At 40.3% G+C, this 15,278-nt stretch overlaps 1 protein-coding gene across 1 annotated transcript; it reads left to right on the top strand.

The window, feature by feature from the left end:
- Positions 1-13,322: 13,322 nt before the first annotated feature.
- Positions 13,323-13,655, top strand: LOC142172507 (uncharacterized). The gene has a single exon (XM_075236138.1). It carries the CDS (start codon positions 13,323-13,325, stop codon positions 13,653-13,655), a length of 333 nt encoding a protein of 110 aa, XP_075092239.1.
- Positions 13,656-15,278: the final 1,623 nt, after the last annotated feature.

Raw genomic sequence — 15,278 nt, 5'->3', positions numbered from 1 at the left:
GACTTCTTACTTCAACATAAAAGTATCATTAACTTGATAATGAAGTCATTAATCAATTATTCCAGCCTTATATCATATATTTATAACAACGAAAATAATCCACAACTTCAACTATCCCCAACTAGCAACTTTATTCACTAGTTCAGGTCTAGCCCATCCATTTAACTTAATCAATATCAAGATAACCTTAGGCACAAGCAAGAACATAATATACATACCTCCTACAGTAACTTCAAGTCAAAATCCAAGTTATATTCATTTTACAACAACCCTTAATAGCAATACAACACCATAGAAGTGACTTAAGCTAGTCCAAGTATTATCTTATAGTTTATCATCCTAACAACTTAACCAACATACAAGCAAGCTTAAGCACAATTAGTAGGTTGTTATACTCACCTTAGACAGCAGCAACAACTTGGAATTTCATCCAAATACAGCCCACAACAATCCTCAATGACAACACAACCTCAAAGAGGTGTTGTTCTTCACTAGAACTAAGTTTTGATGTTGAAATATGGTGTAATCACTTTGGAATCACTTCAAACCCTTGTGATATATGTTTAGGAGGGTTAGGAGAAGTTTGGAGACGAACTTTAGTTAAACAAATGAGCAAAAATAGGCGTCCAAATCGTTTATAAATTGAAGTAGGTCAACCACCGCCTAAGTGGGTCCCATTGGGAGCTGCTTGCGCGGTCTCGCGAAAATGCGAATATCTCTCTACTCCGATGTCGTATTGATAAACGGTTTAATGCGTTAGAAACTAGACTCGTAGACCTTCAATTTGGTAGGTAGAACACCCCATTATTCCAAGTATATTTGGAGAAATTCTCAGATACATTTGACCTAAATTTCAACAAATTTATGAATGTAACTTGTGATGACCTTTGCCAACTCTTGTTCCACAACTTGCTTGCCTTCAAAATGTAGAAAATGAATATCTTACGACTAAAATAACTCATAGAATAACCTCCTTATCATGTTAATAACCCTAGTCTCACCCCAAAGTACATGTTATAACATTCGAAACTTGTCGACTTTCGACGAAACTTATTTTCTTCAATTGGTTTAGCTTCTAAGATTTCCAACCCTCTTGGTAATCGTTATTCATGATCTTAAATATTTGTAACCTCCAAGGTAACATTATTAACTTACTTTATTTGCTTCCAAATAGAATCTCATTTCCGAGCTTACATCAATGACTTACGATGTACTCTCACGTATGAAAACTTGGGGTGTAACACTCATAACACCCTTCATGGGTGAAACCTTCAGCAAGACCTTCCCCCCACCCATGTAAGACACATCATGAACCTTTCTATCATTATAACTCTTCTGTATCGATTGCACCTTGAGAAGCCGCTCTTGAATTAGTTTCACCTTGTCCAATGCATCCTGAACCAAGTCTGTACCCAAATGCCTAGCCTAAACTGGCTCAAACCAACCCACTGGATATCTACACTACTTCCCATATAAGGCCTCATATGGAGCCATCTAAATACTCGACTGATAACTGTTGTTGTAAGCAAACTCCGCGAGCGGTAGAAACTGGTCCCATGAACCACCAAAATCAATTACATACACACATAACATGTCGTCTAATATCTGGATAGTGCACTCGAACTGTCCGTCTGTCTGAGGGTGAAATATTGTGCTCAACTCAACTTGAGTGACCAACTCTCGCTGCATGGCCCTCCAAAACTGCCATGTAAACTATGTGCCTCTGTCTGAAATGATGGAAACCGGCACCCTATGAAGGCGAACAATCTCTTTGATGTAAATCTCAGCCAACCGCTCTAAAGAATAGGTAGTACTCACAGGAATGAAGTGCACGGACTTGTTCAGCCAATCCACAATCACCCAAATAACATCGAATTTCCTCGAAGTCCGTGGGAGCCCAACTACGAAATCCATGGTGATTCACTCCTACTTCCACTCTGGAATCTCTATCTTTTATAGCAAGCCACCCGATCTCTGATGCTCATATTTCACCTGCTGACAGTTCAGACACCGAGCTATAAACCCAACTATGTCTTTCTTCATTCTCCTCCACCAATAGTGTTGTCTCAAATCCTGGTACATCTTCGAGACACCCGGATGGATGAAATACCACGAGTTGTAGGCCTCCTCTAGAATCAACTCCCAAAGCCCATCTACATTGGGCACACATATCCGGCTCTATATCCTCAACACCCCATCATCTCTAATGGTCACATCCCTAGCATCACCGTGATGAACCTTGTCCTTGAGGACAAGCAAATTAGGATCATCATACTAGTGCTCTCTGATGCGATCAAATAAGGAAGACCGAGAAAACACACAAGCTAGGACCTGACTGGGCTCCGAAATATCCAATCTCACGAACTAGTTGGCCAAAGCCTGAACATCAACTGCAAGGGCCTCTCACCAATAGGAAGGAATGCAAGACTACCCATACTCATTGCCTTTCTACTCAAGTCATCGGCCACCACATTGGCCTTTTCCCGATGGTACAAAATGGTAATATCATAGTCCTTTAGCAGCTCCAACCACCTCTGTTGCCTCAAGTTGAGATCCTTCTGTTTGAACAAGTGCTGGAGGCTACAATGATCAGTAAACACCTCACAAGACACACCATAGAGATAGTGCCTCCAAATCTTCATCGCATGAACAATGGCAGCCAACTCCAAATCATGAACATGGTAGTTCTTCTCATGGGGCTTCAACTGACGCAAAGCATAAGCAATCACTCTACCCTCCTGCATCAAAACACGTCTAATTTCGATCCAAGAAGCATCACCATATACAGTATAAGAACATGATGTTGATGGTAGAACTAACACTGGAGCTGTGGTCAAGGCAGTCTTGAGCTTCTAAAAGCTTGTCTCACACTCATCCGACCACCTGAATGGAGCACCCTTTTGGGTCAACTTGTTCAAGGGCGATGCAATAGACGAGAAACGCTGAATGAACCGATGGTAGTAACCAGCCAACCCAAGAAAACTCCAACTCTTTGTGGCTGAGGACGGTATGGGTCAACTCTGAACTGCCTCTATCTTCTTCGGATAAACTTGAATACCCTCATTAGACACCACGTGTCCCAAGAATGCTACTGAACTGAGCCAAAACTCACACTTGAAGAACTTGGCATAAAGCTTCTCCTCCCTCAGGCGCTGTAATACAACCCTCAAATGCTCGATGTGCTCTTTATAGCTACGAGAGTATACCAGGATATCATCAATGAATACAATAACGAACGAGTTGAGATAAGGCCGAAACATATTGTTCATCATATGCATGAACGCTTCTAGGGTGTTTGTCAACCCAAAGCATCACAAGGAACTCATAATAACTGTATCGGGTCCTGAAAGTTGTCTTAAGAATGTCCGAGTCCCTAATCTTCAGCTGGTGATACCCTGACCTCAAATCAATCTTGGAGAACACCCTCGCTTCCTGAAGCTCGTCAAATAAATCATCAATATGAGGCAAAGGATACTTGTTCTTGATTGTGACTTTGTTAAAATGCCTGTAATCAATGCACATTCTCATAGTGCCATCCTTCTTCTTCACAAATAGTACTGGTGCACCCCAAGGTGACACACTAGGCCGAATAAACCCCTTATCAAGGAGTTCTTGAAGCTGCCCTTTCAATTACTTTAACTCCGCCGGTGCCATACGATACAGTAGAATAGAAATGGGCTGAGTGCCCATCACCAAATCAATATCGAAGTCAATATCCCTGCCCGGCGGCATGCCTACAGGTCTGTAGGAAACACATCTAGAAAATCTCGCACCACCAAAATTGAATCAATAGTAGGAGTCTCTGCACTGACATCCCTCACAAAGGCCAACTAAGAAAGACAACCCTTCCCTACCATCTGCTAGGCCTTCAAGAATGAAATCACTCTACTAGGGACATAATCTAATAAACCTCGCCACTCAATCCATGGCAACTCCGGCATAGCCAACGTCATGGCGTGACAGTCAAGAATAGCATGACACAGAGACAACGATCCATGCCCAATATCACATCAAAGTCAACCATACTAAGCAGCAATAAATCAACTCTAGTCTCTAATTCCCCAATAGTCACTACACACGACTAGTATACACGGTCCATAATAATAGTATCACCCATCGGTGTAGATGCACGGACAGATGAAACTAGAGACTCACAGGGCATATCTAAATAATGAGCAAAGTACAATGACACATATAAATAAGTAGAGCCAGGGTCAAATGATACCAAAAGCATCTCGGTGACATACTGAGATAATACCTATGATCACAGCATCTGAAACAATAGGATCTAGTCAGACAGGAAGTGCATAGAAACGGGCCTGACCGCCACCTAATCAGCCTCCCCCTCTTGGGCAACCCCTGGCCGACTGAGGTCTACCCCGAGCTGACTGGGCGGGTGGTGTAGCTGTTGATACTGATGCCATCGGCCGAGAACTCTACTGCGGAGTCCCTCTCAACAATCTAGGGCAATCTCTCTTGATATGGCCAAGATCCCCGCACTCGAAACAAACCCTCCTCTGACGAACTGTTGCTCTTGATACACTGTGGAACTACCCGTAGCAACCTAAGAAGATGAGGCATTATGAGAACTCTGCGCTGGTAGTGCACTGAATGAAGATTGGCCTGAGTGAGCAGTGTGAGGGTTATGGCTGACTAACGCACCACGACGAACTGGTTGGGTCGTCTAAGCATGTCTATAGGGACGACCCCTGCCGTGGTGGAACTGACCTCCAGAAGGAATGCCACCAAAACTCCCTGCTCCACGAGGCCTCTTGGCCTCCATCTCAACTCGCTCCTGGCGGCAAAAAGACTCTATCTCCCGAGCAATGTCAACAACCTCCTCAAAAGAAGCACCAAACACCCTCTCTCTAGTCATGAAGATCCGCAGCTGATATGCAAGGCCATCAATGAACCTCCTGATCCTCTCCCTGTCTGTGGGAACCAACCAAATAGCATGACGGGCCAACTCAGAAAATCTCATATCGTATTGCATCACAGTCATATCATCCTGGCACAACTGCTCGAACTGTTAGTGCAACTCTTCTCTGTGGGCTTGTGGCACATACTTTTCCAGGAAGAGAACGGAGAACTACTTCCATATAAGTGGCTCTGCACCAATCGGGCTACGCCTCTCATAATCCTCCCACCAAGTGAAGGCAGCTCCAGTGAACTAAAAAGTAGTGAACGAGACCCCATTGGTTTCCAGAATACCTTTTGTACGGAGGATCCTCTAATATCTATCCAAGAAACCCTGGTATCCTCGCCCTCTGCACCGCTGAAAGTCGGAGGGTTGATCCTCCCAAACCTCTCCAATCTATGTTGCTCATCATCAGGCATGACTGGAACCATATAGTTCTGAGCAGCTGCCACCGGTTGGGCTGGTAGTGCCCCTAGTGTCTGAAGTCCTTGCATCACCTACTTGGGTGTGCGGGCGGCGGGAGTCTAAGCACCTCCCCCGGCCTGAGAAGAAGCTACTGTGGCCAAAATAGAGACCTCATAAGCAAGACTAGTGCACACGGTCAAGATCTGAGCCAAGGCTTCCTGAAGGCCTGGAATAACAATAGGGACAGCTGGTGCCTGAGCTGGCCCCACTGGTGCATCTATAACTAGGACCTGATCCTGAACTGGGGCAACTGGTAGATCTGCAGGTGCTGCCCTATCTGCTATGCGAGCTGCACCTATGCCCCCGCTATGGCCTCTACCGTGACCTCGGCCTCTCACGACCCCAACTGGTGGTACTGGTGGTTGTCTGTCCTGACCAAAAGCGCGTGCCCTCACCATCTATGAGTGAATAGAATAATAAAATTTTATTTACCAAAATCAACAAGTTAGCACGATAAGAATTCAAGAATGTGAAGTTTCCTAAGAGTTCTGTAGCCTCTCAAAGATAAGTACAGGCGTCTCCGTACATATCCACAAGACTCTATTAAACCTACTCATGACTCGTGAGAATTATGTAACCTATGCTCTGATACCAACTTGTCACGACCCAAGACTCTACCCTGTCATGATGGCACCTATCGTGGTACTAGGCAAGCCGACACCTTTCAAAAACACTTCGATATTTCATTAAAAGACAAGTCAAAGCTTTTTCATCACAGAGATTTCATAAAAAGAGTTAAACTCAAAATAGAATGTGAAAACGATAGCCCAACATTGGGGTTTCACAAAGTCATGAGCATTTACAATCAGTCTAGAATTCAAAGTTTACAATAGTCTAACAAGTGCTAAAACAGAAAGAAATATAACAAGGATGGAGAGACAAGGACTATAGACATCGGCAACTCGTATGTCTCTGATAGACGACCGTGCACGAACTCAATAACCTCCGCGACCGGTCTCACCTGAATCTGCACACAAGGTGCAAGGAGTAACGTGAGTACTTCCAACTTAGTAAGTAACAAAAACAAATAAGGAACTGAGAAACACTGACGAGCTATGCAAATACAATTTATTTCAGTAAATTTCAATAAAGAATAGGCATGCTTCCAAATCTAGCAGTTTAAGTCAAACCAGTTCGTACTCAAGTAAATCAGATATCAAGTTTTCCAGAGAGTTGCACAACAAGGACAAATAACAACTAAGTTTTGCAATAATAGAAAGCAAGTATAGTCTCTCAAGACAACAGTCACTCAGCTCATCTCGACAGCTCAATCACTCGACTCTCAACCCACAGTACTCACACTCAATAGGTACCTGCGCTTACTGGGGGTGTGCAGACTCCAGAGAGGCTCCTTTAGCCTAAGCGCTATAATCCGCACGGATAACTCTCGTGCTACACGGACAACTCATGTGCTATAATATCAAAACAAGGCCCGCATGGACAACACATGTGCTATAATGTCAAATTAAGATATGCACATATAACTCATGTGCTGCATGGACAACTCATGTGCTATAATATCAATATCTCACCACTTGGCCATAGGCCTCACTCAGCCAACAACCTCCCTAGTCTCTCGGGCTCTCAAAAATCATATAAAACAACCCAAATAGAGATAATAACATGTATCAACAATGAACAATAAGAGACGGAGGCATAATAAGCAAGAAAAGCTATGACTGAGTACAAAACAACAATTAATAGCTAATTCAGCAAGTACACGACCTCTATGGGTCCCAACAGTAATATCATAGGGCCTAAAACATGAATTCTAACAAGAAGTACAGTCAATTTCCATGAAATAAAGGGGACATGTAGCAAACTATAAACTATTCAATTCAACAATATCACGGGACGGACCGAGTCACAATCCCTTTCGATTCACGCCCACATGCCTGTCACCTAACATGTGTGTTACCTCCAGAATAGTCACACGACACAAAATTTGAGGTTTCATACCCTCAGGACCAGATTTATAACTGTTACTTACCTCAACCCAAGCGAATCTCTCCTCCAAAATGCTCTTGCCTTGCAAGTTGGTCTCCGAACGTCTCGAATCTAGCCACAAGTAATACAATACAATCAATATAGGCTAAAAGGATCAATTCCCCAAGAAATCTACCAAAATAGGGTCAAAATCCAAAATCGACTCAAACCCGGCCCCTGGGCTGACATCTCAAAATCTGACAAAAGTCACAAAACCCGAAAGCCCATTCACTCACAAGTCTAACCATACTAAATTTATCAAAATCCGACCTCATTTGGTCACCCAAATCCCCAAAATCCACTCTCTAATTCTCAAGCCCTAATCTCCCAAATTTCACCTCAACACCACACAATCTAGGGGAAACAAGATTTATGAACAAAATTGAGCACAAGAAGCTTACCTCAGAATTCCCCTCGAAAATCCTCTTCAAAATCGCCTAAGCCCGAGTCCAAAATGTTAAAAATGATGAAAAATCTCGAAGTCCCGTTTTTATATGTTCTGCCCAGACTTTTCGCATCTGCAGACCAAGCTCCACTTATGCAGAGAATCACTTAAACACATCCCTCCACTGTTGCGACCAAGGAACCGCATCTGCGCTCATCGCAGGTGCAGAATTAACATCGACCTACGGACAAAACAGGCACCTATGCTCAAATCCCCGCTTCTACGACAATCGCAGGTGAGGCAAATCCTTCGCACCTGCAAACTCTTCCCATTCTTCTCTCTATCACTTATGCGCCCAAATGTCTGCTTTTGCGGGCTCGCACCTGCGGTGACCACTCCACAAATGCGATTACACCAGTAGCAACACAACTTCAGCCATGCTTCAACATCCAACTTCAAGTCCGTTAACCATCCAAAATCATCCCGAGGCCCCCGGGACCTCAACCAAACATGCCAACAAGTCCAATAACCCAATACGAACTAAGTCGAACCTTCAAATCACTCAAAATAACAACAAAACACCAAATTACCCCCGGATTCAAGCCTAAGAACATCTAAGCTTCCAAATTTCGCAAACGACGCCGAAACCTATCAAACCACCTCTGAACGACCTCAAATTTTGCACACAAGTCAGAAATAACACCACGAACCTACTCCAATTCCCGAAAACCTAATCCGACCCCGATATCAAATTTTTCACTACCAACCAAAATTGCCAAAATTCCAACTTTTGCCAATTCAAGCCTAATTCTACCACGGACCTCCAAATCACATTCCGGACATGCTTCTTCGTCCAAAATCACCTAACGGAGCTAACGGAACCATCAAATTCAAATATGAGATTATTTACACATAAGTCAATATCCGATCAGCTTTTCCAACTTAAGCTTTCAATTAAGAGACTAAGTGTCTCAATTTACTCTAAAACCATTCCGAACCCGAACCAACTAACCCGGTACATCATAATATAGTTGAAAAACACAAAAAGAAGCAAGAAATGGGGGAACGGTACTACAACTCTCGAAACGACTAGCCGGGTCGTTACAACGACAAAGGATCCGCAAATGCGAACCTAGTAGGCACTGCAAATGAGAGAAAATGGTCGCAGATACGGCCTGCTCCAGCGCCATCTCCCCATCGCAAATGCGATTTAAATTTTTCAAATGCGAACATTCTAACTCCTAGCCGTCCTCGCAAATGCGAGATCCGCAAATGCTACCAGGATCTTGCATTTGCGAGACATGTAGCATTAGCCCAACACCAGCAAATCTAAAACTTACCCAAACACTCTAAAATGCATCCTCAACTTACCCGAGGCATCGGTGTTCCGCTCCAAATATTCGTACAAGTCTAGAAATATCATACAAACTCGCTCGCGAGGCCAAAATACCAAAATAACATCCGGAACCATGAATCGGGCGCCAAAATACGTAGAATTCATAATGAAATTCAAGAACTGCTAAAATCACAATCAGTCTGATTCTTACCAAACCAACTCGGAATGACACCAAACTCTACACACAAGTTCCAAATTACAAAAAAAACTATTCTAAGTCCCGAATCAAAATTCTGAACTCAATAGCCACAAAGTCAACCCACGGTCAAATTTAGAAAAATTTTAAATCTTCAAATTGCTAACTTTTGGCAAAAATAGTCAAATCAACCTAGGAACCTCTGAATCCAATTTCAGGCATATGCTTTAGTTCAAAATCACTATACAAATCTATTGGAACCATCAAAATACCATTCCAGGGTTGTTCTCACTGAAGTCAAACCTCGGTCAACTCTTCCAACTTAAAGCTCCCAAATTGAGATTTTTCCTTCCAAATAGGCTCCGAACCTCTCGAACACCGAAACCAACCATACACGCAAGCCGTAATATATCATATGAAGCCACTCAAGACTTTAAACCACCGAACGGAATGCTAAAACTTAGAATGACCGGTCGTGTCATTACATTCTCCTCCTCTTAAATAAATGTACATCCCTGATCGTGCCAAGAGTCGTTCCAGAGCCATCAAATCACTAAATAAACTCACCATATATATACCCATGGGTTATCCCACATTACCTTAATCCACATGAGCCCATCATTACCATCTCGACTGAAGATTATTACTTCCACCCTTACCGATAAGCCTTAGTACTGAATTTCAACATCCAAGCCTCCTCCTAAGACTCGATTATCACATATACACATTGTATCAACCTCAACCAATCATAAATCCATTCACAAGATATAACCACATGAAGTAATTCATCATTCATGTTACACCTAATATTTTTCCCCTGCACATATGGAGTTAAGGATTGATGAGGTTTTGGTGCCATCAATCAGCTGAAGGCACGTTATCAGGTAGAGAAGCAATTCCATTTGGCCAAATTATGCAGTTGTCCTTCCGGGTGCAGTTACCGAGGCGGGGCAACCCATTTTGCATGTGGTATGATGGAACTTCCTAGAACTTAGTATAGTATAAAGAGGCAGCGTAACTCTTCCTCTTTCATTCTAGGAGATATCACCCACTTTAGCTCACTCAATATGCTCTCAAACCTCTTTTAGAAGTTCCAAACAATCTAGGGCTAAATCAAAAGTGAAGCTCGTAGGATTTGGAGCGAGAAGAAGCTTTAAATTGCCACTATAATATCAGTTATTTGGTTTTATCAATTTTTGAAGATTCATTGAAAGCAGGGTTAATCATCCTAGGAGCATAAGAATTCAAAGGGTGTGATTTGGTTATATTAGGACAACTTTCTTTCTTGGCGTGATTTGGTATAAGCGTCTCTTTCTCTCTAAAAGGATTTTTGTGTGACATTATTTCAATTCTCATATATATTCTTACTGGTAGTACTTGTGAACTCTCCAAACCTTCAAATTTCTAACTTTCACCAAGTAGAGCCAAAATCTTCTAGGAACACCCAAATTCAAATATGAACATATGCCCAAGTCCAAAATTGTCATACTGAACTATTAAAACCATCAAATCCCAATTACGAGGTCGTTTGCTCAAAAGTTAAACCTTGGTCAACTCTTCAAACTAAAGCTTCCGAATTAAGAATTACTCTTCCAAATCAACTCCGCACCTCTCAAAAATCAAACCAACTATACACAAAAGTCATAATGCATAATGTGTAGCTACTCAAGGTTTCAAACTCTCGAACAAAGTGCTAAAGTTCAAAATGACCTGTCAGAACGTTACATTTTTTGAGTTGGATCTCTGTGATTTATGGGTAGCGGATGGTGAAGGTCAATAGTGTGAACAATTGGTAAAAGGTCAACACCTATTTTTGTAATCTTCCACTTCCTTAGATAAAATGTTCGAGCATTAGTAAAAAATTATATATGTTAGGTGTGTGCAAGCGAGATTATTTATGGGCTAGAGTCCTCAACAAGGCTGAACGCCTCCTTTAGAACAAGTTAAACAGATGACCTTTTAAGCTGACAATTTATCGCTCTCCCCACTGACTCACTATGCTTAGAACGTGGAAGTGCAACTTACTGGCCACGACCTTTATATTTCTATTCTAGTTACAATCTATATCAACTCCCTTTACAGAGTCCAAAAGGATAAAAACCACATCAACCAAGCTCCTCGACTGATTTCAAGAAGTTTGAGCATGTATCTCAACCTTAACAGGTACTTCACTACAATAGTCTACTTGAAGATTCCAATAAGACTTGGACGCTAAGGTATCCTAGCCCCTATATAAACCAGACGCATGGCGAACGATTGGGGGAGATAACACATTGACATAACTGATATATATTAACCAAGAATATTTATTGTTTCTGGTCTTAAACTTGTTCTGTCCACACATAAACACTTAACATCCATTTTTACTTTTTATTGAAGCTCTATATATTTTACCCCCTACTTTGACATTGTACTTGTCCTTATCAAAGCTTATATTCCATGAGAAAGCGGTATATCATGAGGAACCAATCATCGAATAATACAAATACACTCTCTTTTTTCCTTTATTTATTATAATCGCTTTTAATACTATTCTTTATCTCACTTGCATCGTCGACAGTAGTCATGCATGAGATCAATGTATAAGTTACCATGAATTTTTATTCTTTTATCAACATATGAAAAGATTAAGGATATGCTACGTTTTTCTCTCAGGTTTATTTGGTCTAAGTATTTGCTCGATCTATATGTTAGAAAAAAAAACATAAATAATTCTTGCATTAAAGAATCGCGAAATATTAAACATTAAACAAAACGAGTTAAAATGGAGCAATATGGATAGTTCGAATTTATATATTGAATATCGTTGTAGTAGAAGTTCTTGTATAAGTATTTGCCTCGTCTATCTTTCTCTTCATACTATTTGGTCTACTCTAGAAAAATCAGTTGCTTCTAATAAAACTTATTTTAAAGAAAGGGAGTATATTGCTCTTTCAATATATTTAAATACATCACGACTAGAGTCTTGCCAAGCCTTTTACCTATATTCTATTAGATCTACATTTATTTCAATGATGCAAAATAAAACATCTTTTATGTGCAGAAACACTACTGAAGCAATGCAAAGGAAGTATCAAAGATTAGAGACGAAAAAAGGAGTAGCGGAAATCCGAAGGGAAAATCAATCAGGTAGTGGAAATAAGGAAAAATCAATCAAGGATTTGGTAGAAGATTAATGGAGGATATTATAGGAAGGACCTAAATTAAAGATTGTCAAGCTTGCGAAATTATACACTGAAGATTCCTCCATCAAAGGAAGACAATTAAAATCCAGAATCAAGGGATCTGATTTGATTTATCAAATAATGGAAAGATCTGCTTAGCAAAGGAAAAGTCCAATCAAGACCACAAGTCAAGGAAAATCAACAGAAGTAACATCTTATTCTTGGAAAGAATTACTCTACGATATATACTTTGATCTGTACCAGTCTTGAAGACATGTACTTTGATCATACCAACTTTGTACTCTTAGTTCTACTCTAAAGAAGTATTGTAATTTTGTCAAAGTTTACTCTGTAACCAGTAGAGAGAAGAAAGAGAGAAAAACATTGGTGCGACATTGTATCAAACATTTCACGAGCATACTTAGATTCAAAAGTGAGTTGGTGTTCGGAGATAACATCAACACAATTGTACGAAATTGTTCAAAGAGCTTTGAAGAGAGAACACCCTTGCAACACAAGGGAACTAGAGTAAGATTCACATTGAATTTGAACCAGTATAAAAATCTGGGTGTCTTTATTCCTGCACTTTACTTCTGCTTTCAGTTATACTCTGTCTGTATTTTCAGCTAACTAATTTGTAAACTAGTCAACTACTTAGGATACAAAAAGAAAAATCGACAATTCACTCTCCTCCCCCCATGTACTTTCAATTGTTATCGGATCAGGTCTTGCATATTTATCTTTTGCTTAACAGCTAATGAGAAAAGATAATGTCAAACCAAGTAACCATTGAAGCACTCTTTAAATAAGGTACATCACAAGTAAGGCTACCATATTTCAATGCACAACTCTCCTCTCATTAGAAGGTGCTTATGGACATTTATGCAAAGTCCTATGATATCAAAGTATGGTGTGTTATCAAAAAAGGAAACTATCCACTTCCATCAATAGGACAACCACCCGCTGATCCAGAATATATAGATGACTACTCTGACGAGCAAATGGATATTGTTCAAGTTAACGCTAAGTCACAAAACTTTCTCTATAATGCTATAAGTGGAGAAGAATATGAGAAAATTTCAAGTTATGATACCACCAAGGAAATGCGGGACAAACTGGAAGTTACCTATGAAGGAACTAGCAAAGTGAAAGAAACACGGATAAATCTATTGGTTCACGGCCATGAAATCTTCCAGATGAAATAAGGTGAATCCATTGAAGAAATGTTTGTATGATTCAACAAAATCATTGGCGATCTGAAAGCCTTTGGTAAACCTTACTCAAGTGGTGAGCAGGTTCGAAAAATCCTAAAACGTTTTCCTACCACATGGCAGACAAAAGTAGTTGCACTTGAATCTCAAAATTTAGACAAATTATCATATGATGAACTATGTGGAGATCTCATAGCATTTGAGAAAACACATCTCGAGAAAATGCGTCAGTAAGAGAAGAAGAAAGAAGTTGACTTCAAAACCACAATTGAAGGACCTGAGAAAAATATTGATGATGATGCAAAAGCTTTTGAAGAAGAAATTACCATGGTTTCAAGAAATATGAATGGATTAATGAGAAGATACATAAAAACAAAAAATAGAAGGATGTCATCTAGAAGAATCAGGCAATATAATGAACAAGACAAAAATGATGGAAAATGTTTTGATGGAGGTAAGGCCATGTTCAAGCTGAATGCCCGGATCTTAAAAGAAAAGTCTCCAGAGGGTTTAATAAAAACAAATCATTCGGAAGCTGGAGCAATGAAAATATGAACAAATATTCTAGTTGTTGGACTGATGAAGACGTATCAGACAATGACTGCAAAGAAGATACTGAAAATTCCTTCATGGCACAAGATGAAACAAGTGAGGTTAGACCCTATAACTGTGATAGATATAACGAATTGCGGGATATTATTGATATTACCCTAAAAGAGTCTAAAAAAATGCTAAATGAATTAAAGAGACTCAATAGGGAAAAGAAGGACTGGGAACTCAAACTTAAAGTCTGTGAATTCGAAAGAGACGTTCTTCAAGATGAGGTTCTGGAATTGCAATTGCAACTTAATAGGATGTGCAAATCAGCCAGTCACAGTTTTGTCAGGTCTAACCAAGCTACTTACAAGTCAACTGGAAAAAGACCTGTTAGAACTGAGTCCACAAGTACTGATACCAGTGGTAGATCAAAAGTTGGATCAACCCATATGTGTCATTACTATAACAAGGCTGGACATAAATATTCCTTCTGTAAATTTCGCATCTAATGTTTCAGGATGGATTTAGATACTCGAAAATAGCCCTGATCCTAATAGAACTAACCAACAAGGACCCAAGAAAGCTTGGGTACCTAAAAGAAGGTGATAATTCTATTTTGCAGGAACACCACAGAAAGAGTCATAAAGGGTAATGATATTTAGACACTGCGTGTTCCATCACATGATGGGGTGACAAAAATCTATTCAAAGAAGTCATAAAAATAAATGGAGAAATGTCAAATTTGGTGATGATTCAAAAGGAAAGATCATTGGTACCAACATAGTTCTATTCAGCAATAAGTACGATATTGACTCAACTATAATCTCTTGAGCATAAGTCAACTATGTGACTCTGGATATGAAGATAAATTCAAGAAAACATGGTGTGCCATTGAAGATGAGTCAAGTAAAATCATTTTGCTAGGAAAAAAGTATGGAAATGTATACATTCTAGATGGCATTGAAAACCTAGATGGTCATATTTGTTTGGCATCCATATCTGATGATCTGTGGCTATGGCATAAAAAAACTTGTTATGCAATCATGCATTTAATTGAAAAACTCTCCAAACATGATCTAG

The sequence above is a fragment of the Nicotiana tabacum genome, chromosome 18, assembly GCF_000715075.1.
Source record: "Nicotiana tabacum cultivar K326 chromosome 18, ASM71507v2, whole genome shotgun sequence".
Classification (NCBI taxonomy): Eukaryota; Viridiplantae; Streptophyta; class Magnoliopsida; order Solanales; family Solanaceae; genus Nicotiana; species Nicotiana tabacum.
This window is presented reverse-complemented; position numbering and strand designations above follow the sequence as displayed.

Excerpts from the sequence above, each read along its gene's own strand:
- LOC142172507 (XM_075236138.1), top strand. The coding sequence starts at position 13,323 with ATGGACATTTATGCAAAGTCCTATGATATCAAAGTATGGTGTGTTATC.